This window comes from Bufo gargarizans, chromosome 3 (assembly GCF_014858855.1).
Source record: "Bufo gargarizans isolate SCDJY-AF-19 chromosome 3, ASM1485885v1, whole genome shotgun sequence".
NCBI classification, from domain to species: domain Eukaryota; kingdom Metazoa; phylum Chordata; class Amphibia; order Anura; family Bufonidae; genus Bufo; species Bufo gargarizans.
The window spans coordinates 188,594,776-188,620,738 of NC_058082.1; the positions used below are offsets into that span (position 1 = coordinate 188,594,776).

The window sequence follows — 25,963 nt, forward strand, 5'->3', positions numbered from 1 at the left end:
ACATGGCCTTCTTGGCTCTGACATGAAGCATACATGTTAAACAGCCACCAGACAAGTATCTAAGTAACCAGATAGTTGGGGCTGCACAGAATGATATGGTGTCAGAAATGGCCCCTGGGCGGCAGGTTGTGCAGTAATGCATTGAAGCATATGACTTGGTGTCCGTTGAGTTCCTAGGTTATTAATTCATGACATATGTGATTGCCCTGATCATATGGCTCCCTCTATTGTTGCATAATGCTATCTTATCTTAGTATTTGTAACTGTACCTTTGTGATACTTTGAGCCATACATTTTTTTTGCACTGCATCTTTCCAACATGCTTTAGTTGTTTTTTTTTTTTTGCCCATTTGTACTTTTAATTGGGTGGATATGTCAGAATGACAAGACTGAAATGCCACAGTCAAAAATTTGTCAGTATCGTATAGTAGTTAGACCAGACCAACTACTCCTCTGGAATTAAGGGATGCAAATGAGCTCTTAACAAGCTTTGCCTATAATGCCAGTGTCAAACATTGACTTATAGGACAGCTGACTTACATCTGGTGGCATTAGAGGCAGAGCTTGTTAAGAGCTCATTTGCATCCCTTTCTTCCCAGAATTCCAAAGGAGCATGAATGGCCTATAAGTCTCCTCGCACTGATTAAGGCGCTCTTACCCCAAGGAGAGATAATACCCCCCAAATCTTGACTTAGGCTTCTCAGTTAAACCAGTACTCTCTGCTCCGCAACAATGAGGGGCGATCACCCCGAAATAGGCCATCTGTAAATTAAGTGCTGGCTTATTTATTATCCTAGTCATGTCTCAAGGCCTATTCAAAGGGTTGAACATTGACTTATAAGACTATTAGACTAGACTATTGACTTCCCAGAATTAGACTATTGACTTCCCAGAATTCCAGAGGAGCACAAATGGCCTATAAGTCTCCTAATTCTGAATAAGGCTCTCTCTCCCCAAGGAGAGACCATACCCACCAAGTCCATCACATTATACACTGGTTTCCATGGTTACGACCACCCTGCAATCGATCAGTGGTGGCCGTGCTTGCGTGGCTGGGACCGTGGTAGTGCACATAGGCTATTGCTTTTTCTGTTTGTGTGCAAGCACAGCCACCACTGATGGATTGCTGGGTGGTCATAACCAAGGAAATGAGCACTGTATAATGTGATGGAAAAATGAATCCAGAAAGCAAAGAAAGCAATATGGATAACAATATATTAGTAGGTGGCTTGTATTAACTTTCTGTCATTTTATGAGGTAATAACTTTGGATCACTTTTACTTACCCAAGCCATTCTGAGACAGTTTTCTTGTGACACATTGTATTGCATGATAGTAATACATTTGAGTAGAAATAATTCACCTTTATTTATAAAAAAAATGTTTAATAATAATCTAAAAACAGCAATTTTTGAAAAATCCATAATTTCCAAAAGTTGAATTTCTCAGCTTTTAAAGGGACACTGACAGGCACAATTAGCATATTTAGGGGTATATATGGCAGTACAGGTCTTATAAAGTCTATTAAAATCATCTAAGTATCCCCCCTGTCCACCTTATAAATAGGGAAATATAAAGTTTTATAACCTGCTTGTCCGGTCACCAATCTGCCCAAGGGGCGGCGTTTCATCTGAAAATGCGCCCAGCCAGCCGCTCCCAACTGCCGTTCTGAAGCCCCGCCCAGCTCATCAATATTCACTTCGCTGGGCGGTGGCTACAACTCTCTCCACGGTCACGATCCTGCGCATGGGCACCTATCATTAACCCCTTTTGAGATGTGAGTGAGCAGCGCTCTGAAGCGCTGCTATGAACAGTGCCTGGCGCATGCGCATGAGGCAGAGGCTGCAGCGGCCTCGGGGACGCAGGCAGGGTGTGTACGCAGGCGCGATCTAACCACAGCGGGGCGCAGGCGCAGAAGATTAGACATGAACGATGCCAGGAGGATTCGATTGCCCATGCGCAGGATCGTGACCGTGGAGAGAGTTGTAGCTGCCGCCCAGCGAAGTGAATATTGATGAGCTGGGCGGGGCTTCAGAACGGCAGTTGGGAGCGGCTGGCTGGGCGCATTTTCAGATGAAACGCCGCCCCTTGGGCAGATTGGTGACCGGACAAGCAGGTTATAAAACTTTATATTTCCCTATTTATAAGGTGGACAGGGGGGCTACTTAGATGATTTTAATAGACTTTATAAGACCTGTACTGACATATATATAACTAAATATGCTAATTGGGCCTGTCAGTGTCCCTTTAAGGCAGATAGTGATACCTCACAAAATAGGTATTACTTTACATTTCCCATATGTCTACTTTATGTTTGCATCATTTTGTAACTTTATTTAAGAAGACATGTATTTTAGAAACAATTCTTAAAATTTGTAAGAAAATTTCCAAAACCCACTTTTTAAGGATCAGTTCAGTTATGAATTCAGTTTTGTAAGGCTTACATGGTACAAACCAGCTATAAACTACCTTATTTTGGAAACTAAGCGCCTCAAGTTATTCAAAACTAATTTTACAAACTTTATTAACCCTTTAGGTGTTCCACAAGAATTATAGGAAAATAGGATTCAATTTCAAAATTTCACTTTTTTGGTAGATTTTACATTTTAATCCATTTTTCCTGTAAAACAGCAAGGGGCAACAGCCAAACAAAACTCGATATCTATTACCCTGATTCTGTAGTTTACAGAAACACCCCATATGTGGTAATAAACTGCTGTATGGGCACACGGCAGGGCTCAGAAGGAAAGGAGCACCATTTCTTTTTTGGAGAGCAGATTTTGTGGGACTGGTTATTAGGCATCATGAAAACTGCCTGATACCACCTTACAGTAGAAACTCCCAAAAAGTTATCCTATTTTGGAAACTACGGGATAAAGTGACAGTTTTATTGGCATTATTTTGGGATACGTATGGTTTTTAGGCTACTTTCACACTAGCGGCAGGACGTATCTGACAGGCTGTTCACCCTGTCGGACCCGTCCTGCCGCTAGTGTGAAAGTACACTTAATCGCTTGATTTTATGCTTTTTGAGAGGCAAAGTAACAAACAAAATGCCTGTTCTGGCAGTTTTTATTTTCTGTTTTTACTATGCTCACCTGACAGATTAAAGCGTGTGCTATTTTCATAGAGAGTTGTTCCGGGCGCAGTGATATCTAATATGTATATTTGGTTATTTTGGTTTTACACAATAAAAAAAAAATCATGTTTTTGTGTCTCCATTTTCTGAAAGCCAATGATTGATAATGCTCTGTGCCTCTCTGTGACCTTTTTACTACAAAAGCCCAGTGATAACTTTATCTCACTGTGATTATTAATCATGTTAATGCTCCGTGTCTCTGCTGTCCGCAACTGGGCTTGTCACTCTTTCACGCATCCACTCGTGTGAAAGAGCCCTGAGGGGTTACAAATTATGCAGTTTTCAAATGTTGTAAATTGTGTTCTCTGTAATATATTAGATGCGTGATTTAGATTAGACTCGTTATAAGGGGTGTGGGGAGAAATAGCTGACTCATCTTGTCTGATCCTTCTGCTAATTTATGAGCCTTGGGAGCCAATGATCCATCTCTGCCCGTTTTCACTTGACCACTTTTATATGTACTGTATGAACTATAACATAGTGAAACGCCTCCCAAGGCCTGCCGATTTAACAAACTATCATCCATTCATGACTAGTGTTGAGCGAACTTGTGTTTTAAGTTCGGCGTCTAAAGTTCGGGTTCGGATTATTGAAGTATCTCATTATGGATTCCGCTACCACGGACCATAACGCCGAACTCAAAACACAAGTTCACTCAACACTAGTCATGACAATTTGGTCCTTGTCAATGCTACTCAAATCTTTAGGCCTCTTTCACACGGGCGAGATTTCCGCGCGGGTGCATTGCGTGAGGTGAACGTGATTTTCACGCATCACTTGTGGCGTTGCGTGAAAATCGCAGCATGCTCTATTTTGTGCGTTTTTCACGCAACGACGGCCCCATAGAAGTGAATGGGGCTGCATGAAAATCGCAAGCATCCGCAAGCAAGTGTGGATGCGGTGCGATTTTCACGCATGGTTGCTAGGAGACGATCCGGATGGAGACCCGATGGAGACCCGATCTGTATTATTTTCCCTTATAACATGGTTATAAGGGAAAATAATAGCATTCTCAATACAGAATGCTTACTAAAATACGACCCGTGGTGACGTCACTGCGCTCATCACAATCTATCACCATGGTGATGGATTATGTGATGAGCACAGTAATGTCACCACAGGTCCTGAAGAAAGAACAGGAGACCGGCATCTACGTGATTAATTGGAGGAGGTGAGTTAATTTAAAGAATGCTATTATTTTCCCTTATAACCATGTTATAAGGGAAAATAATAATATTTATGGAATACTGAACCCAAACCCGAACTTCTGTGAAGAAGTCCGGGTTCGGGTCTGGGTACCAAACATGCCAATTTTCTCACGCGCGTGCAAAATGCATTAAACCGCTTTGCACTTGCGGGGAAAAATCGCATATGTTCCAGCCTTAGGCTTCCCTATTTTTCCTTAGTCTAACACATTGAGTTCAAGAACAGACTGTTCACTTGCTGCCTAATACCGTATGCGTCACAACTTGAAGTGATATTTTTTGATGTTATGGTGAATTGGTGTAGGATAGTAACCGCTCTCTTCTACAGTTCTGACTCCTATTGTATGCAAATGACAGCACTGGCTGCATCAATGTAACCTGCTGCCCTGGGATCCTAGACAGATCTGCAGAGTAACACTTTTGAAAAATGTTCAATAATAACATTCATTTAAGTCTCACATTAACAGAAATTATATCACATTGATCACAAGAGTATTTCGGAATGTGCCATATAATGGTTTTTGTTTTGCACTTACAATTAATAAGTGTGACATCTTTTGAGCTTCTCGAGATAGAGGATCAACCACAGCAATTACATCTATAAAAGGACCCTCTTCTTGGGGTGCCACTTTGATCAGGCTATACAAGTGTGTATAAAAACAAAACAAAACATAACTTGGTGAGTCTCCAGTTACTTTAAAGTATAGAAAATGCTGTGAAATAAAAACAAAACAATTACACTTGCTATACAGAGGCATTACCACTTTGATATAACGCAGCATAGGGAGTTACCAAAAAATCACTTTTAAAAGGGGTTTTCCGGGAGTAATAGGTTGATACTCTAAACTCAGGATAGGGTATCAAAAACTGACTGGTGGGGTTCTGACACCAAAGTACTGCCATTGATTTGCTGTTTGAAGAGGCCATGGTCGTGAGCACTGCGGCCCCCTCACATTGTCGTACATTGTATGGCGACTGTGCTTGGTACCACAGCTCAGGCATCTTCACTTGAATGGGACTGCACCTATGCCATGTGACCGATGAACGTGACTTCATTGGCCTAGGAAGAGACTGTAGTGCTCACAAAAGCGTCCTGCATTCTTCAAACAGCTAAATGGGGGATATCTGGGAGTCTGCCCCGCCGATCAGATACCGATGACTCATAATAAGGATAGGACATCAATATTCTAGTAAAGGAAAATCCCTTTATACCAGGCATGATGCCCTGTCAAGATGACAGCTGTATGTAATGCTAGATGTGTCCACCTCTACCTTTCACTTAGCGACTGTTGCTTCTTTCTTGAGAAAAAGTACTTTTAAACTATATGCAAATTAAGTGTTAAGTGTACTGTGGGCTGGCCCAAGCCACCCTGTGAACCACTGCTCCTCCTGCTATCCCCTCCCTCTCCTTCTTGATTGACATGTCCACATTCCTGCATAGTTCTCTCACCCGGCCCTGTCAATCAAAAAGGAGAGGAAAGGGCTGGCGGTAGAACAAGGGTACTGTCAGGCAACTACCATCACACACAAACAGGAATAGTGCAGCCCTAAGACTTCTAGAATCTACTATCCCTACCTACTTGCACGGTCACCCTAGGCAATGACCCCACAACTGGGTTTTGGCTCACAATAACCGATGGAGATAATTGACCCAAATAACTGAAGTGTGAACTCAACTTAAGACAACTATTTGGCAATTACTAATATAACCTTTGTTGACATTCTGTGCCATTTGATATATATTTCAGAAGCCATATCCTCTTGGTAGGCAGATATTTTGTGCTGTCTGCATAGAGGACCTGTCCATAAGATGGCCGCTGATGGAGGGTCATGTGACACATCATGCAGCCACCTCCATTCTAACACACTGTAAACCCTAAACATCAGACAATGCAAATGCTGATGGCAGGTACAGTGTATTTGAAGGGAGGAGACATCACATGGAGGAAATTTGTCTGGTTGCATGACTCTCCACGGGCAGCCATTTTATGGACAAGACCTCTGTGTGGACAGCACAAAAGACTTGGCAAACAAGGGGGCATAGCTTAGGAAATATAGAAAATGAGAAAATGGTGCATAAACTAAGCAAAGACTATGTTAGTAAGTGCCAGATAGTCATCTTACAAACATATTGGTCAACTGTAACCAGAAAGTGGCCAACCCCTTTAATGACTCAAATTTCCCGCAATGTAAATCCAATGCAATATTTGTGACATGCTAGCAAAGTTCTTAACAGGCTGCAATTCATTTTATTACTACCGTGTGAACACAAATAGGGACACATAGCACTTGGACAAACTGGTCATCTTGATCCAGACATCTTAGAACTCTTCTGCACTGTCAATCCTCCTGAAAGTGTATTCTATCTGAATGTTACCATTTCCATGGTCAATACAGTGTTATTACACAGCATGAAACCGGCATCACTGATACGACAGTGTCACAGTATGAAATGAAAGCTCCATTGACAAGGCGAATGGTAACAGACCGTCCTGGGGAATGCAGGTACTTACTAATACAAACATGTCAGGAGAGCAGACAGCACCTCTTTAAAGTGTACCTAAACCTTTGGTAAACATCTTTAAAAGTAGTCTACATGTAAGAGAAATAATAAGTATACTAGTATACTTTAATTATTATATTTTTTACTTTTCCCAGCGAAACAGGCACCTGAAATCCGGGTGCCTATCACGCTTTGCAATCCATTACACTTGTACACTACTGTGTACTGGTGTACGGATTCCCCTGAGGCCGCACTTAGCCCTGTACTGGCCAGGCGACGTTGCTTCTGCCTGTACCAGCGCTGCTCTCCTAAAGCCTGGCATTGATGGGCTGTGTCAGACATTAGCAGAGCGGGCACAGGCAGAAGAAACACTGTTATGGAACTCCTGCCCTGCGCTTGCTCTGCTAATAGCCCGTACCAATGTAGTATGCAGGTTATTAGCATACTAAGCGTAGTGAGGGCGGGACAGGAGCTCTATTGAACATCACTCCATCTATGCAGGGCTTTAGGAGAGCAGTTCTGGTACAGGCAGAAGCAGTGATGCTCTGGCCTGTCCAGTGCTCAGTGTAGCTGCAGGGGAATCCGAACACCATTATAAAGCATTTCAGTAGGAAGAGTATTAAAAAAAATAATAATAAAAATTAAGTATATTACCAACATTATTTCCTTCACACGTAGAATAGGTTTTAATACATTTTTCGAGAGGACTTGGGTACATTTTAAGGGGGAGATTTATCAAGGTCCTGATAGTCCCTGCACTGCCAGAGGCTGCTCTTTTGTTGCAATGGTGTCTAGGCACAGGGAGATGATAAATCTCCTCTTAAGTTCCCTATATCTAATTTACAATAGACATAAAGCAGTAATAAAAATATGTCAATAAGGCTGGGTTCACATTACTTTTTTGTCACGCATTTAACGTATATGTTAACGGATTGCCTCAGACAGATGTCAAACTGTGCCATCCGTCAGAGTTTGGCCTCATGCACACGACCGTAGTTCAGTTTTTGCGGCTCGGGGGCAGACCCATTCACTTCAATGGGGCCGCAAAAGATGCGGACAGCACTCCGTGTGCTGTCCGCATCCTTTGCTCCATTCCGTGGCCCCGCAAAAAAAATAAATAAATATAGCATGTCCTATTCTTGTCCGTTTGTGGACAATAGGCATTTCTACAATGGGCCGCCCGTTCCGTTCCGTTCCGCAAATTGAGGAAGGCACACAGACGGCTTCCGTTTTTTGTGGATCCGCGGTTTGCAGAACATAAAAAACGGAACGGCTTTTGAGTGTAAAAATTGTATTTGCTAACAGGTATATTTTTATGCAGGACTATGGTGACGGATGGCACAGTTTGGCATCTGTCTGAGGCAAACATATACGTTTTTTTGTGTACGTTAAATGTGTGACAAAAACCCAGCCTAAATAAGCACAGAAGCCAGGGTATACAAACAAGAGAGGGTCTCTCGTCAAGTAATATCCTTCTGGTTCGAAAGTATACCACCTGAAGGATATTGGAAGCTTTTATTGCCATGTACACATACAAAAGGTTGGTAAAATCAGGTATGTACCTGTGTTTCTGTTTCACAAACTTCAGATCTTGTCTTGAATCTCCCTTGGGCATAGACGAGAGAAGGGAATCCACCTTCATAACCAAATCACTGGAAGTACTTCAAAATATAAAAAAAGGAAGTTGCATTAAATCCCAGCCAGCAATTTTACTTGTATAACAACCCACCTTACATCTGATTTTTATAATCCTTCTTTGATGCTGTGCCTGTGGCATGCAGTGGACCAGAGTCAAGGGGGATTAGCCTGACAGCAGGGGTGCTGTTGAGTTGTCCCCCCCCCCCCCATGGGTTCTGCGCTGTGGTCACATATGCAACCAAGCAGTGCCGCATGTTCATTTATATACACTTTGCTTAGACCTATGTACAACATGTGGATGTGCAGTCCATGGAGAGATTTATCAAAACTAGCGTAGCACACTTGACATCTGCGGTGCTGCTGGAGAATACGCTTATTTACAGTGAGATGTGCCTAAGTGCGTCATAAGTTATTCGCATCCTCTGGCAGTAAGTGCACCTACAGTGAAATCTATGGCATTAGAAATGTGCTGCTCCTGCCCACACCATGACCCTTCTCAGAAAGTTACGAGGACGGCACAGAAACACCACTTGCAACTAAACTTAGTCGCACTGGCATTTAAAAGTCTCAAATGTCAGGTTTTGCAACTCATTTCCACCAGAATACTGGCATAGGGAGATCTCCTACAGTATGTATTTTTTTTCTACATTTGACACACCACCCCGCTGATGTTATTACTGTGCCGGCACCACTATTCTTCCCGAGACCACTGTATGGCGATTGTAATGTGGAATATGCCCACACTGTATAGGTAGCATGAGTCTGCAGTATAGGGACAGCAGAGGAGATTTATCAAACTAGTGTAAAGTAGATCTGTCAGATTCCACCTTTCATTTTCCAAAGGAGGAGCTCTGAAAAATGAAAGGTGGGATCTGATTGGTTGCTATGGGCAACTAAGCCAGTTCTACTTTACACCAGTTTGATAAATCTCCCACAGTGGAATAAAAGGTTGCTTTTAGAGCTGTGAGATTATAAGACTGTGGGGAAGAGTTATCAGGAGAGGAATTTTTTAAGTCAATTTTGCTTCATTCTGCGTTACTGTAATTTGTGTTACATTTATCAAATGTGTTTAAATATGTTACTCCATCTTTCACAGCATTTTTTAAAGGGTCACTAACTTTTCTAAAAGAGACAAAACTTTAGATTGGTGGAGATCTGAGTGCAAAGCGCCCCACCGATCCCTGGAACAAAGTGAAAGAAGCGTTGCATATAGCGCACTCTTTCCTCACGGCTGAAGGCAGAATCGAGACGGTCCTATAGACTTCTATGGAGTCCGTCTCGTGCAAAGAGGAGAGACAACGCAATATGCGCCCAATTCTCTCCTCTTGTTCTAGGGATCTGTGGGGGTCTCCCCACTCATCTAAACATTTGATATGTCTGTATGACATATCAAAAGTCTTTGGAAAAGTTAGAGACTTTAACCCCTTAAAGGGGTTGTCCGGGTTCAGAGCTGAACCCGGACATACCCTTATTTTCACCCCGGCAGCCCTCCTGAGCCTGGCATCGGAGCATCTCATGCTCCGATGCGCTCCAGTGCCCTGCACTAGATCGCGCAGGGCACAGGCTCTTGTGTTTTCAATAACACACTGCCGGGCTGTAACTTCCGCCCAGCAGTGTGTTCAGTGACGTCACCGGCTCTGAGGGGCGGGCTTTAGCTCTGCCCTAGCCGTTTTACTGGCTAGGGCAGAGCCAAATCCCGCCCATCAGTGCCGGTGACGTCACCGGGCTGCCTGTCAGCCCCATAGAGAGCCCGGTATGTCACCGGAACTCAGAAAAATGCCTTTGCCCTGCGCGATTTAGCGCAGGGCAAAGGAGAGCATCGGAGCATGAACTGCTCCGATGCTCATGTCAGGGGGGCTGCCGGGGTGAAAATGGAGGGATGTCCAGGTTCAGCTCTGAACCTGGACAACCCCTTTAAGGACACAGCCTTATTTCACCTTAGGACCAGGCCATTTTTTGCAAATCTGACCAGTGTCACTTTAAGTGCTGATAACTTTAAAACGCTTTGACTTACACAGGCCGTTCTGAGATTGTTTTTTCGTCACATATTGTACTTCATGACACTGCTAAAATTGGGTCAAAAAAGTTTATTTTTTTGCATAAAAAAATACCTAATTTACCAAAAATTAGTTTCTCTACTTCTGTAATACATAGCAATACCCCCAAAAATTGTGATGACTTTACATTCCCCGAATGTCTACTTCATGTTTGAATTATTTTGGGAATTATATTTTATGTTTTGGGGATGTTACAAGGCTTAGAAGTTTAGAAGCAAATCTTGAAATTTTTCAGAAATTTACAAAAACCCAATTTTTAGGGACCACTACAGGTTTGAAGTAAATTTGCAAGGCTTACATAATAGAAACCACCCAAAAATGACCCCATTCTATAAACTACACCCCTCAAGGTATTCAAAACTGATTTTACAAACTTCGTTAACCCTTTAGATGTTGCACAAGAGTTATTGGCAAATGGGGATGAAATTTGAGAATTCAATTTTTTTGCCTAATTTTCCATTTTAACACATTTTTTCCACTAACAAAGCAAGGGTTAACAGCCAAACAAGACTGTATCGTTATTGCCCTGACTCTGCCGTTTACAGAAACACCCCATATGTGGCCGTAAACTACTGTACGGCCACACAGCGGGGCGTAGAGTGAAAGGTGCGCCGTTTGGTTTTTGGAAGGCAGATTTTGCTGGACTGTTTTTTTTGACACCATGTCCCATTTGAAGCCCCCCTGATGCACCCTTAGAGTAGAAACTCCATAAAAGTGGCCCACCTAAGAAACTACACCCCTCAAGGTATTCAAAACTGATTTTACAAACTTTGTTAACCCTTTAGGTGTTGCACAAGAGTTATTGGCAAATGGAGATGAAATTTGAGAATTAAAATTTTTGGGCAAATTTTCCATTTTAATTCATTTTTTCCAGTAACAAATCAAGGGTTGACAGCCAAACAAAATGCTATATTTATTGCCCCGATTCTCTAGTTTGCAGAAACACCCCATATGTGGCTGTAAACTACTGTACGGGTACACAGTAGGGCGTAGAGGGAAAGGTGCGCCGTATGGTTTTGGAAGGCAGATTTTGCTGGACTGTTTTTTTTTACACCATGTCCCATTTGAAGCCCTCCTGATGCACCACTAGAGTAGAAACTCCATAAAAGTGACCCCATCTAAGAAACTACACCCCTCAAGGTATTCAAAACTGACTTTACTAACTTTGTTAACCCTTTAAGTGTTCCACAGGATTTAATGAAAAATAGAGATACAATTTCAAAATTTCACTTTTTTGGCAGATTTTCCATTTTAATATTTTTTTTCCAGTTGCAAAGCAAGGGTTAACAGCCAAACAAAACTCAATATTTATGGCTCTGATTCTGTAGTTTACAGAAACACCCCATATGTGGTCATAAACCACTGTACGGGCACACAGCAGGGTGCAGAAGGAAAGGAATGCCATACGGTTTTGGAAGGCAGATTTTGCTGGACAGTTTATTTTTTTTGACACAATGTCCCATTTGAAGCCCCCCTGATGCGCCCCTAGAGTAGAAACTCCCAAAAATGGACCCCATTTTAGAAACTACGGGATAGGATGGCAGTATTGTTGGTACTAGTTTAGGGTACTGACAGGTTAGATCATGTAATATTTTTATAGAGCAGGTTGTCACGGACGCGGCGATACCGAATATGTATACAATTTTTTTATTTATGTAAGTTTTACACAATGATTTCATTTTTGAAACAAACAAAATCAAGTTTTAGTGTCTCCACATTCTGAGAGCCATAATTTTTTCAGTTTTTGGTAGATTATCTTGGGTAGGGTATGATTTTTGCAGGATGAGATGACGGTTTGAGTGGCACTATTTTGGGGTGCGTATGACTTTTTGATCGCTTGCTATTACACTTTCTGTGAAGTAAGGTGCTTTTTTACACTTTTTTTTTTTTTTTTAACGGTATTCATCTGAGGGGTTAGGTCATGTGATATTTTTATAGAGCAGGTTATTACGGACGTGGCAATACCTAATATGTATACTTTTTTATTTATGTAAGTTTTACACAATAATTTCATTTTTGAAACAAAAAAAAATCAAGTTTGACGCTGGGTTCAGACCTGAGCGTTCTGAAACGAGCGCTCTGTATGCGCGATTGTACGGGCGTTTACAATCGCGCATACAGAGACTGGCGTTCACACATTGTCGCGCGTTCCCGAATTTCTATGTGCGGGAACGCGCGACAAACGCCCAAAAAAAGCTCAAGCACTTGTTTGAGCGTCGGGCGTTTTACAGCGCGATCGTACGCGCTGTAAAACGCCCAGGTGAGAACCATTCCCATAGGGAATCATTGGTTCTTGCCTGTTGTGCGTTTTACAGCGCGTAGGAACGCCCTGTAAAACGCTCAGGTGTGAACCCAGCCTTAGTGTCTCCATATTCTGAGGGCCATAGTTTTTGGGCGATTATCTTAGGTAGGGTCTCATTTTTTGCGGGATGAGGTGACTGTTTGATTGGTACTATTTTGGCGTACATACAAGTTTTTTGATCACTTTTATTACCTTTTTTGGGAAGTAAGGTGGGCAAAATTTCAATTTCATCATAGTTTTTTATTTTTTATTTTTATGGCGTTCACCATTCGGGTAAAGTAACATGACCGTTTTATAGATCAGGTTGTTACGGACGCGGTGGTATATAACATGTGTAGGGGATTTTATTTTTTTCATTTTTAATCAGTGATAAATGTGTTTTTTGATTTTTACATTTTTTTCACTTTTTTTTTGTCCCAGACCCACTTGGTTCTTGAAGATCCAGTGGGTCTGATGTCTGTATAATACAGTACAGTACAATATATAGTGCACTGTACTGTATTTTATTTACACTTTGTCTGAACAGATCTATGCCTTTAGCACAGATCTGTTCAGCACCATGGACAGCAGGATGCCTGAGAAGGCGTCCTGTTGCCATGGGAACCTTCCCCGTCTGCCACAACTTCGCAGACGGGGAAGGGTAAGGACGGGGTTGTCTGGGGGCTCTCTCCCTCTCCATCGGGGGTCCGTACGGACCGCGGTATGGAAAGGGTTAAACGGCTTACATCGCATCACAGATGTCAGCCGTTTATACCAGGGTGTCAGCAATGTGCTGACACCCTGGTATACCCACTGGCCACCAACGATTATTCAAAGAAAGGCGGGCGGGGGATCGCGATCCCGTCTGCCGCACCGCCCGCAACCCTCCCCCTGCACCTCCCACCCGGATAAAATCACTCAGGGGTGCGGGGGGGGGGGGGAATAAATTTAGATTTTAGTTATACTAAAGTTTCTGATCTGATCAGAAACTGCAGCAAACCGCAGGTCTGAATTGACCTGCGGTTTTCTGCGATCGCCGACATGGGGGAGGTCACGGGACCCCCCCCGCGCATTTGCCCCAGATGCCTGCTCAATGATTTGAGCAGGCACCGGGTTGCGATCACTGCCAGCCGCACGGCAGTGATCGAAAATACACAGGGCGTACATGTACGCGCTGTGTCCTTAAGTACCAGGACATAAAGGCGTACCTGTATGCCCTATGTCCTGAAGAGGTTAAAGGGAGTCTGTCACCTCCATATGTCCATATACAGCGCTTACATTGCCATATAGCACACCTATACATGAATGTAATGGTACCTTTGTCTTTACACTTGCAGAAGCTGGAAAAATAAACTTTGATTGATATGCAAATGAGCACTCGCAAGTGCCCAGGGGCGGCGTTCACTGTGTTGGTGCCCAGGCTGCTCTGCCTTTTTTCATTGTTCCCCCGCCCCAGCCTCTGCATATGCCCGCCCTCCTATTCCATTGCGTCATCCTTCGGTCCAGCCGAGATCCCGCGACTTTGCACTGCCTCGCGGGGCTGGAGCATGGGCACTGCATCGCTTTAACTACTGTGCATGCGCCGGCAAACGCCACATTGCCGCTGGCTTTGCACCGTTCGCCAGAGCATGCGCAGTAGTTAAAGTGATGCCATGCCAACAATGGGCATCGCAGTGCGCATGCCCCGGCCCGGAGGCAGTGCATAGTCGCGGGATCTCGGCCGGACCGAAGGATGACGCAAGGGAATAGGAGGGCGGGCATAGGCAGAGGCTGAGGTGGAGTAACAATGAAAAAAGGCAGAGCAGCCTGGGCACCAACACAGTGAACGCCGCCCCTGGGCACTTGCGAGTGCTCATTTGCATATCAATCAAAGTTCGTTTTTCCAGCTTCTGCAAGTGTAAAGACAAAGGTACCATAACGTTCATGTATAGGTGTGCTATAGGGCAATGTAAGCACTGTATATGGCCATATGGAGGTGACAGACTCCCTTTAAACTGCTCATCCTGTTATATTGATTGCCTCTATACTTAGAAATTCTCTTTCATGAACACTTACACTGAGCAGAAGCTCTGGTACATATAGCACTTTCTATTTTTGTTCTCGCATAGACTGTCTCAGGGCTCATTCAAGCCCTCTAATTTGCAAAATCTCATCTGCAGCTTTCTTGTTACTGCTTCTTGACAATTTTACTTGGCATTCTCCATATATAATGACTTTGTTGGAGCATTTACGTGCCTTACAACAGTTCTAGCATTTTTAGGCACACTAATTGGAACTGTTCACTATTATTGTTGCCGTCTTTTTAATCAGTCTCCTACTTTCCTCCCTTAAATAACAAAGATGCCATTTACAAAATATAGAAAGAACACCAGTGTTTGGGCGAAAGGATTTAAAATGATAAAGACACTTTAAAAATACTGTAGAACTGTACCATCTCAAAAGCTATGGTTGAAGCATAAAAAAACAACCCAATCTTTAATAATAATAACAATGTGCTCCTTCTGGATTGGAAAATGTCACAACTAACATTTCTAAATATACTAATCGGTAGATGTGCCCCTTTCTTAAGGCAGACAAGACAAAGGAAATCTGTCACCATGATCTTAGACTATTTTGTGTAGTAACATGAATATATACATTTTTATTTTCCAACTGCCCCCCTACTCCACTGTAAGCGCTCAGAGCTGTGCTGAAATACACAGTCTGGACTGCTGTGCTGCTAACATAACGGAGAGGACCTCAGAATGGCTCTAAACGCCTTGGCAATGCTGATTCACAGAGAAGACCTTTAATCAGCCTAGCTGAGTAATTCAGTAGGTAGGCTAGAGGCTTGTATGCCCCAAACTTCTTTAGGGGCTTTTTTGTGGATTCCCTAGTATATTCCATGCCCATCATAAAACTAGGCCTGAGGCAATTGTAACTTTTTAAAGAGCTTAATCATTGAAATATGAAAAAGTATATAATTTTGTAATATAATTTGATAGGTGGAGATCCCAGATAAATGTCCTTCGGTAGCAGCCAGAACAGATGATAAGGCCTCCTATATAGATAGACAATTGATTGTTAGTTTACTGCCGCTGTGAGGTGAATATTTTATCTGAAGGGTACGCCTTAAAGGGGTTTTGCCATCGCTAGGATATGCCTCCATTGTCTGATAGGTGCGGGACCCGCACTTACATGGAGAACGGAGCAGGGAAAGTAGTGGAGGGGGCACTGCGCATGCACAGCCGTCCTCCATTCATTTCTATGGGGCCGCCGAAAATAGACGACCCCTGGCGCTAGGTGGTGGCCGAACCCCAGGAAACTCTCTCCGCTCAGTTCTCGTTGTAGGTATAGGTCCCACCTCCTAGCGATATGCCCCCATTGTCTGTGATGGGAATACCCCTTTAAGACAGTACATGTAGAATTGGGATAAAAGTATGACTACTCTATTATTCTCTTGATAGACCTAGATTAATATGCCCAAATAACAGCATTGCAATGATTAGTGTAGTGTATGACACTAATCAAAAACTCAAGGAGCATCTCTGGTTGCAGTGATGGTTTGCTTGAGAAAGTGAAGTGAGGCTGCTTGCTGAGCTAAAGGTCCAAACACTGAGGAAGTTGGAAGCAGAGTACAGTAGAAGACATTGAGTGACTTCAAAGGATTATGTCCAGAATACCATCAAATTATACAATATTTACATAAATGTTGTTGGTATGTGATAAAAAAATGATTAAAGTGTTCCTTTAAAGTAATAAAAAAAATTGCAACATAAATTGATTTGCGGTACGGACAGTGATATCAGGGATATCAGTGATCTCCCTATCAAACTGCCTGAATAGATACATACTGTAACTGTGATTCAGTACCCAAGGCTCGATTCCCGATATTTTTTTCTTAATATGCAAATTGGGCCTTTGGTGCAATGAGGGAGTAACCATTGCTCTTGTTGCACCTAATATCCACTCATTTGTGTCCAGCCTCTCCCTCACTGCTTTAATACTGCCTGGTCCTGTCAATCAAAGCGGTATGGCATAATTCGCATATTAAAAAGGTTGTCCATGAAAAATACTGTTTTCAAACCAGCACCTCGATCTGAATACTTTTTTAATTGCATATATAAATACTTTTTTAATGAAAAATGTAGTATAGCCACTGAGTTATTCAATAAAATGTATCTGTATATCGCCACCTGCTGTTTGTTGTTTTTTCAAATTTCTTTGTCCTGCTCACTGAGAAGGCCGCACATGCTCAGTTTCATCCCTCAAATGCCTCCTGAGCTGTGATAGGGAGAGCTGAGACACGCCCCCTTAGCGGTGGTGGAAAAGACACTCCCCTTGGGCTGACAGCTTGATATAAACCTAGCAGAGCAATGAATGGGGATTTCTCTGGATCCATGTTAGGTACAGGGCTGGTTCTTGTTAGAAAGAGATTGCCATGTGCTATATGATGTCTAATTTTAATTTTTTACATCAATCATGGCATAAACCCTTTAAGTATCATAACTTGGGAACAGAGCCTCAGAATAGCAAAAGAACGCCGGCCTCTACATAACTTAGGCGCATCCACTGCCGGCGTGCAACAGCCTTAAATCTAAGCCATCTCCCTTGCTGGTGCAGATTTAGATAATGCTCAATGCCAAAAACTGGCGCCGAAAATGATAAATGAGATGGGTCTACCCTCTTTCCCGTCCAAGTTTAGGACGGGGAAGTTTTTTAGAACTGGCTTATGTGACTGAAAATGGGATAAGTCGCACATTTTGCTGCAAATAACCTTTGCAACAAAATCTGCGCCATACGCCAAAAATGGGCATATATTTAGTCATAAATAACCAACTAAGTTCACAAATCTGCTGCCATGATTCTACTTGTCACTCAACTGTCCACGGCAATCCATGTCTGAAAAATGCCTGCCATAGGTGGACCAAATTGTCACAACATATTGAGTGGATTGTATGACTATTAAAGAAAAATTCTGATTGAATTGTGTGAATGAATGAGTGCAGAGTTCTTCTCTATTGGTAGTTGTCTAATGTGCGATACTGGCAGCTAAATGATAAGTACACAATGAACAAAAAGTGAGAATTTGCTTAAATGCAAAACTGTAGAACAGTATGATGCATGCAAATTTACATACTGAAACACAAGACAGAAGAACTCCACATATAGGGGCTCAACAGCCATAGCCTAGCCTCTTGTACCTTATAGACTGTACACTTCTATCTACACTTCTAGGGCATCAATTTCAGATCACAGGGGACCTGACACCTAGTACCCTCACCAATCAGCTGCCAATGCCAGAAACTATACAGTATATGGAAGGCTCAGTCCAATATGTAGTTTCTGGTGCTGGCGTACTGCAGCTCGGCTCCCATTCACGTAAATGGGAGATGAGCTGCAGTACCCCAGCATAGCTAATACACAGTGGTGTATACAGAAGTGTCGGGTGTTTGATCTCAGCAAATTTAATACCAAACTACCCTGAGGGTAAGCCATCAATATCTTATTACCAGAAAAAAAAAACTTTAAAATCCAGAATAGTTGGTATTCTGGATTAGGGTGCATTAACACAGGCGGTGTTAGTATACATGCAGATTTGTTCTGGATTTGCCATAGATTTCACCCTACACAAATCCACAGGATAAGTTGACATGCTGTAGATTTGAACTCGCATTGAAGGGTAATATAAGTGACTGATTTTTTTTGAAGCACTATGTGGATGTGATTTGTTTAACTTTGTTACTGTGAAATGCTTTAGGGCACTATATACACCAAATGTGAGAACCCTTAATTTATTTGGATTACTGTAGGTACAGTATCTGACAAAACTAAGTACATCCCTCAAATGTTTGTAAATATTTTATTATATCTTTTTATGGGACAACACTGAAGGTTTGACACTTTGATACAATGTATTCAGTGTACAGCTTGTATAGCAGTGTAAACTTGGTGTGCCCTCAAAATAACTCAACACACAGTCATTAATGTCTAAACCGCTGGCAAAAAAAAGTGTGTACACCTCTAAGAGAAAATGGCCACATTGAGCCCAATTGGCCATTTTCCCTCCCTTGTGTCGTGTGACTCGTTAGTGTTACAAGGTCTCAGGTGTGAATGTGATTGTTGCTCTACATAAAGATGGCCTAGGCTATAAGAAGATTGCCAACACCCTGAAACTGAGCTGCAGCAAGGAGGCAAAGACCATACAGTGGTTAACAAGACAGGTTCCACTCAGAACAGGCCTCGCCAAGGTCAGCCAAAGAAGTTGAGTGCATGTGCTTGACGTCATATCCAGAGGTGCACAAGAAAGCCCGCAAACCGTTTTCTGAAGACGAACAGACTAAGAACATGGATTACCGGAACCACGTCCTGTGGACTGATGAGACTAAGATAAACCTATTTGGTTCAGATGGTGTCAAGCATGTGTGGCGGCAACCAGGTGAGGAGTACATAGACAAGTGTCTCTTGCCTACAGTCAAGTATGGTAGAGGGAGTGTCATAGTTTGGGGCTGCATGAGTGCTGCTAGCTGTGGGGGAGCTACAGTTCATTGAGGGAACTATGAATGCCAATATATAATGTAACATAATGAAGCAGAGCATGATCCCCTCCTTTCAGAAACTGGGCTGCAGGGCAGTATTCTAAGATGATTATGACCCCAAACACACCTCCAAGACGACCACTGCCTTGCTAAAGAAACTGAGGGTAAAGGTGCTGGATTGGCCAAGCATGTCTCCAGACCTAAACATTATTGAGTATCTATGGGGCATCCTCAAACAGAAGGTGGAGGACCGCAAGGTCTCTAACATCCACCAGCTCAGTGATGTTGTCATGGAGGAGTGGAAGAGGATTCCAGTGGCAACCTGTGAAGCTCTAGTCAACGCCATGCCCAAGAGAGTTAAGGCAGTGCTGGAAAATAATGGTGGCCACACAAAATACTGACACTTTGGGCACAATTTGACCATTTGCACTTAGGGGTGTACTCACTTTTGTTGCCAGCGGTTTAGACATTAATGGCCGTGTTGAGTTATTTTGAGGGCACACCAAATTTCCACTGTTAGAAAGGCTGTACACAGACTACTTTACATTGTATCAAAGTGCCATATCTTCAGTGTTGTCCCATGAAAAGATATAATAAAATATTAACAAAAATGTGAGATACTTTATATCACGGTGGAACATGTTGTTGGCGCTCTTTCTACCATCAACCCCCTTTTACTCCCTTCAATTATTCAGCAAGATAGGCAAAGGAGCTGTCTTGGTAGACTATTCTTTTTTTATCAAAAATACTTACACAGTTGCTTTCAGCAGTCTTTACACATTTAAATCTCTGCTATTCATATACCTAAGACCACGTCCTTGAACAGCTATCAGTGACTGACAGCTATCTCTGTATACACACTTATACAGAGAATGCTATCAATCACTGGAAACACCTCTCCCATGTACAACTATCAGTGACTGACAGCTATCTCTGTATACACACATGGAATGCTATCACTGATAACTTGTACGCAGGGGAGATGTTAAGTCAGAAATAGCAAAGATTTAGATTTACTAAATCTTTTTCCACAAAACTATTTATCAACCTGCTCAGCTGGTCCTGCTCTTTAACATGCTGCCTGCAGATTGCACTGCATTTCATGGTGACAGGTCCGGGTCCAGCAAACGTATAGATAGACCATGTATTTTTCATAGTGGATCTCTTACTAGAAATTATAGTTACCGTTTGGATGGCGCTGCCATCTTTTTCACAAGGTTTTTTATTTTCTCTGCTGAGCTAGTATAAGCAGTCTTTTCCAATAAATTAAAGTCTTCTTCATGAAAGTCATCTGAAGTAATATTTCTCAGTATCTAAAATAAAAAACAAGAAACAAAGTAAAATAACTGACCAAGAACCAGTACCAAAACACTTCTATGCCCTTTGAACCTCCTTCTGACATTTAGATTTTGACACTTTGATGCTTGCAGATTAAAATCTGGAGTGTTTTGCTACTGAGAAGCCAAGGACTCTCACATAAATGCATGTTGTTATCTATTTAATGTAGACAATCTTTACAATGAGTTACAGTACCTGGAGGTAAAGAACATGTAGGCTCAGGGAGCAGATATAAAAAGAATGGATATTTGGTATTTTCTAGCAGTTTTCTTTGATACACTGATAAGCTAATAACTGAGTGTGTGAACCTTCAGCTTGATATATGCTTAATTACCAATAAACTAAAACCAGACAACCCCTTTAAATGGGTATTCCGGTAAAGTAACTTAACCACCTCAGCTCCACTAGCTTAAACCCCCTTAATGATCAGACCACTTTTTACAATTCTGCACTACACTACTTTCACGGTTTATTGCTCGGTCATACAACTTACCACCCAAATGAATTTTACCTCCTTTTCTTCTCACTAATAGAGCTTTCATTTGGTGGTATTTCATTGCTGCTGAAATTTTTTTATATTAATCAAAATTGACCGAACTTTTTGCAAAAAAATGACATTTTTAACTTTGTTGTATTTTCTCAAATAAAACTCAATTTCTATATAATTTTTTCTCAAAATTTATTGTTCTACATCCTTTCTACACTTATGGTAGAAAGGATGGATGTAGCTTAAATACCCTTTTTTATCAAAACATTGAAAATACAAAAAACTGTGGACAGGGCCTGAAACTCTGTAACCTTGCATGTTGATGATAACACTGTTTTCAAGGTGAGTAATTTTATAGGTATTTCTTCAATAGGTTCAAATGTAGGTCCTGAAAATCCATTAAGCACCACGTTAAGATTCATTTTGTATAAAAAGGAGCACCTAAAGCTGAAACTTGCAGCTTAAGGGTACTGAGACTAAGAAAAAAAAAATTCAAAATGTTTACATATTTTATCTGTAGAACTTTTATGGATGGAAAGCAAAGCATTTATTACCTTACTTGATATTTGCAGCATTTACCTTACTTGATATTTGCAACATTTGCAGCACTGCATTTGTAGCTTTACCTGCTCAGCCTCCAGGCTGTTCACTTCAGGGACTTAATGTCTAAATGAAGTATCGGGCCTTGAGTTAAGAGATCTAGAGATATCAAGAGGAGCATAGGATCCTTGAATACTTATGTGGCGAAACCAACCTCGCCACTGGGTTTTGGAGAGGGCCGTTTAAAAGCCTCTTGCCTCAGGATTATGGCCCATAGTAACTTTAAAGGAGAAAACAGACCGGCCGCACAGCTTAAATCTGTCTGTAGAATTGTATTTTATGTTATTATGCGTTCGGTTAAATTGTATGTTATGTGAGGGCACCCAGATAGCTAATATTATTGTATTCGTGTATTCTGAATGCCATTCACCTAATGATATGCACTCAGACTTGAGCTATCTGGGGATATGTTAAATGTCTGTGTTTGCTGTGGGGGTGTGCCATTGTGTGTTTAAATGGTGATGTCTGTCCTGTTGTCTCCACATGTGTATTGGCGATCTCCCCTTTGTCCTGAGAGATAATTGGATTGCCTTCGGTTGTCTCTGGGACAGAGAGGAGGAAACCATGATGCATTGTGGGGATGTGTTGTATCTGTTCTGTATTTGCAAAACTGTAATAAAAACCAGGCTGGGTATGCCAGCACATCAGACCACTGCTGACCCTCAAGACGGAGCCTTGTCTCGTTATTGGGGGGATTCTATGTATGCTGTTAGAGACTGATTGCCAGGAGTGTGGGCTGACGGATACGCTTTTCCTGTTCGTCTGCTGACAGCTATTTGCGAGGTTCCAGTTTAGAGTGCTATTTTGTATCCAGTTCGGGAGGTTGGTGTTCTGCAGTAGCTGTGCCCGTCTCTCGGAAAGGGGCATATCGCCTAAACGGATTTTAACCCCTTGTCTGCTGAAACGGTCCGTTACATTGGTGGCAAGCAGCGGGATCGTTCCTACAGCCAGAAGGACAGCTACAGGAGACACCATTTCTGTGGATTCTACAATTTAAGGGCAACGCATGTCTCAGTACAGCGACCCTAAAAGCACCAGGATGGAACCCGCAGTGGAGTACAGATACTCTGTGGAGGAATTTGACCGTATGATGTGGTTGCGGCTGAACTTCTTCGGACCAAATCCAGCTGAGAAATACGTGAAGTTCGTGAGGAGTCTAGTGTTCAAGACCCTACTATACCGGGCAGAAGGTGACGGTCAGCTGCCACGTTGGGTGGACCTCCATCAGAAGTTACAGTTGCGGGACAGTGGGAGCCCAGTCTCCATTCCCCAGTGGCAGTGTGAAGTGCAGGGAGGGGAGAGCAGCGGCCTCCCTCCCCAGTGGCAGGCTGAGTTACAGGGGGCAGAGGTAGTTGTTCCTGCCCCCCAGCAGCAGCATGATTTTTTGGGAATTGGGAGCCTAGTCTCCATTCCCCAGCGGCAGTGTGAAGTTCAGGGAGGGGAGAGCAGCGGCTTCCCTCCCCAGCGGCAGGCTGAGTTACAGGGGGCAGAGGTAGTTGTTCCTGCCCCCCAGCAGCAGCATGATTTTTTGGGAATTGGGAGCCTAGTCTCCATTCCCCAGCGGCAGTGTGAAGTGCAGGGAGGGGAGAGCAGCGGCCTCCCTCCCCAGCGGCAGGCTGAGTTACAGGGGGCAGAGGTAGTTGTTCCTGCCCCCCAGCAGCAGCATGATTTTTTGGGAATTGGGAGCCTAGTCTCCATTCCCCAGCGGCCGTGTGATGTACAGGGAATTGGGAGCAGAGTCTCCATTCCCCAGCGGCAGGCGGAGTTACAGGGGACAGAGACAGTTGGTCCTGTCCCCCAGCAGCAGCAGGATTTGTTGGGAACTGGGAGCCTAGTCTCCATTCCCCAGCGGCAGCTTAACGCACCAGGGGGAGACAGTAAGCCCCACAACTGTGCAGATGGGACCGTGGTCTCTGCACTCACAGCACAGGGGGTAGGGACAGTCGGTCCTGTCCCCCAGCAACAGGGCTGTTTAGCCAAAGAGGAGACAGTCGGTCTCCCCCTCAAACAACCAGATCTCCAGCCATCTCCGCAGGGATACCAGGAGGAGGAGGTAAGCGAGCCCTCCCCTTCCCAGCTACTTCCCAACTGAGTTCTGGGGGCAGGGGATGAGCCTGCAATACCCACTGATCCCTTCCCAGCGGAAGAGCTGGCATCAGGGCAGAGAGCCGCTAGCCTCTGCTCCACCAACCCCCTTGTTACAGGACTGGCTTGTACCCCCCTCACCCCAGCGGAAGAGCTGGCATCTGGGCAGAGCACAGTCTGCCTCTGCCCACCAAGTACCTACAGCTCCAAGCTGGAGAACCACAAAGCAAGGAGTAGCAGATGCACACTCAACAGCTGGGGACCTACAGAACAGAGCCAGGCCCCAAAATTCAACAGGTCCAGTATTGGGTTGTGGGTGGGCTGCCAGACTAACTCAGGTACCGACCGGCGTGAGGTCAGGTATCTGGTTAGTCTTCCCTGGGGGGGGGGGGGGGGGGAATGTGTGGCGAAACCAACCTCGCCACTGGGTTTTGGAGAGGGCTGTTTAAAAGCCTCTTGCCTCAGGATTATGGCCCATAGTAACTTTAAAGGAGAAAACAGACCGGCCGCACAGCTTAAATCTGTCTGTAGAATTGTATTTTATGTTATTATGCGTTCGGTTAAATTGTATGTTATGTGAGGGCACCCAGATAGCTAATATTATTGTATTCGTGTATTCTGAGTGCCATTCACCTAATGATATGCACTCAGACTTGAGCTATCTGGGGATATGTTAAATGTCTGTGTTTGCTGTGGGGGTGTGCCATTGTGTGTTTAAATGGTGATGTCTGTCCTATTGTCTCCACATGTGTATTGGCGATCTCCCCTTTGTCCTGAGAGATAATTGGATTGTCTTCGGTTGTCTCTGGGACAGAGGAGGAAACCATGATGCATTGTGGGGATGTGTTGTATCTGTTCTGTATTTGCAAAACTGTAATAAAAACCAGGCTGGGTGTGCCAGCACATCACACCACTGCTGACTCTCAAGACGGAGCCTTGTCTCGTTATTGGGGGGATTCCCTGTATGCTGTTGGAGACTGATTGCCAGGAGTGTAAACTGACTGTATGCTTTTCCTGTTCGTCTGCTGACAGCTATTTGCGAGGTTCCAGTTTGGAGTGCTATTTTGTATCCAGTTCGGGAGGTTGGTGTTCTGCAGTAGCTGTGCCTGTCTCTCAGAAAGGGGCATATCGCCTAAACTGATTTTAACCCCTTGTCTGCTGAAACGGTCCGTTACAACTTATTCCCAGGAGAAAACTGAACCATGTTCGTTTGGACAATATAGGTCAACTCATACCACCTTGGTTTATTGTTCTGCATACTTTCAGCAATATCCTTGAGATTAATATGATGGGAAGAAACACATATGCCATCCGATGAGATCATGTTATGGAGAAAGCATCCGCCGCTGTCCGCTGATCTTTTGGATTCAATGAGCTGAAATTCTGTCATTTTTTTAAATTTTTTTTTTTACTTTGTAGCGAAAAGATCTACACTCTGTCTCCCCAAGTTTTTTTTTATTATCAAATGAAAAGCTGCATCCAACAGTCAATCCCCCCTGATCTAGTTGTTCCCTGCTGAAAAATTTCTGCTCACTGATTTTCAGAAACTTTTAGATGTACCGCCGTCATTCTTTTCTGCCTAAAAGAAAATCTTCGATGGTTTTTGAAAATGGTCTGTTTTTGTTCCCCATAATGTCAAATGTACAATACTGCTGTCACATTATCCAAAAAGAACCTTTACATGTGTGTCATGAGCTGTTCCAAGTCCCCTGAAATTAAGTTAGGCCCATACGGGCTCGCCCACACTGAAGTCTTGGCATCCACTGTCCCAGTTACTGATGACTCTTTAATCCAGAGCATAATTTTCTTTAGCTTTTTCTTGTAAAGCCATTATAATAGTGATATTTTTACCTGATTATTATTCTCCAGTCTAAAGATATCAAGTTTCTGTCCCACTATTTTAACACTATCTTCTGAAGTGGTCTTGCTGGACTGTAAGTCATGTGTCCCAAGAGTTTCATAGCTTGTCTGATTGTTGTCTTGCTTTTTGTTCTTAAAAGGTTTACTAATTTGATCAAATTGTTCATCTTTACTTGTTGTAGAAAAGTTGTTTGAACTGATGATTCCAGGATCATCCTTAAAAATGTCCTTCTACAGGATGGTAGCAGGCTTG

At 43.1% G+C, this 25,963-nt stretch overlaps 1 protein-coding gene across 3 annotated transcripts in view; it reads right to left on the reverse strand.

Annotated features, from left to right (window-relative positions):
* UGGT2 (UDP-glucose glycoprotein glucosyltransferase 2) overlaps positions 1-25,963 on the reverse strand; it is a 421,287-nt gene that overhangs the window by 151,267 nt on the left and 244,057 nt on the right. For all 3 annotated transcript variants that reach the window (XM_044284938.1, XM_044284937.1, XM_044284939.1), the window contains exons 23-25: positions 20,526-20,653; positions 8,409-8,507; positions 4,880-4,982 (exon numbers count right to left, since the gene is read on the reverse strand). In XM_044284938.1, coding sequence (XP_044140873.1) covers positions 4,880-4,982; positions 8,409-8,507; positions 20,526-20,653 — 330 coding nt within the window. The remainder of the gene's footprint in view (positions 1-4,879; positions 4,983-8,408; positions 8,508-20,525; positions 20,654-25,963) is intronic.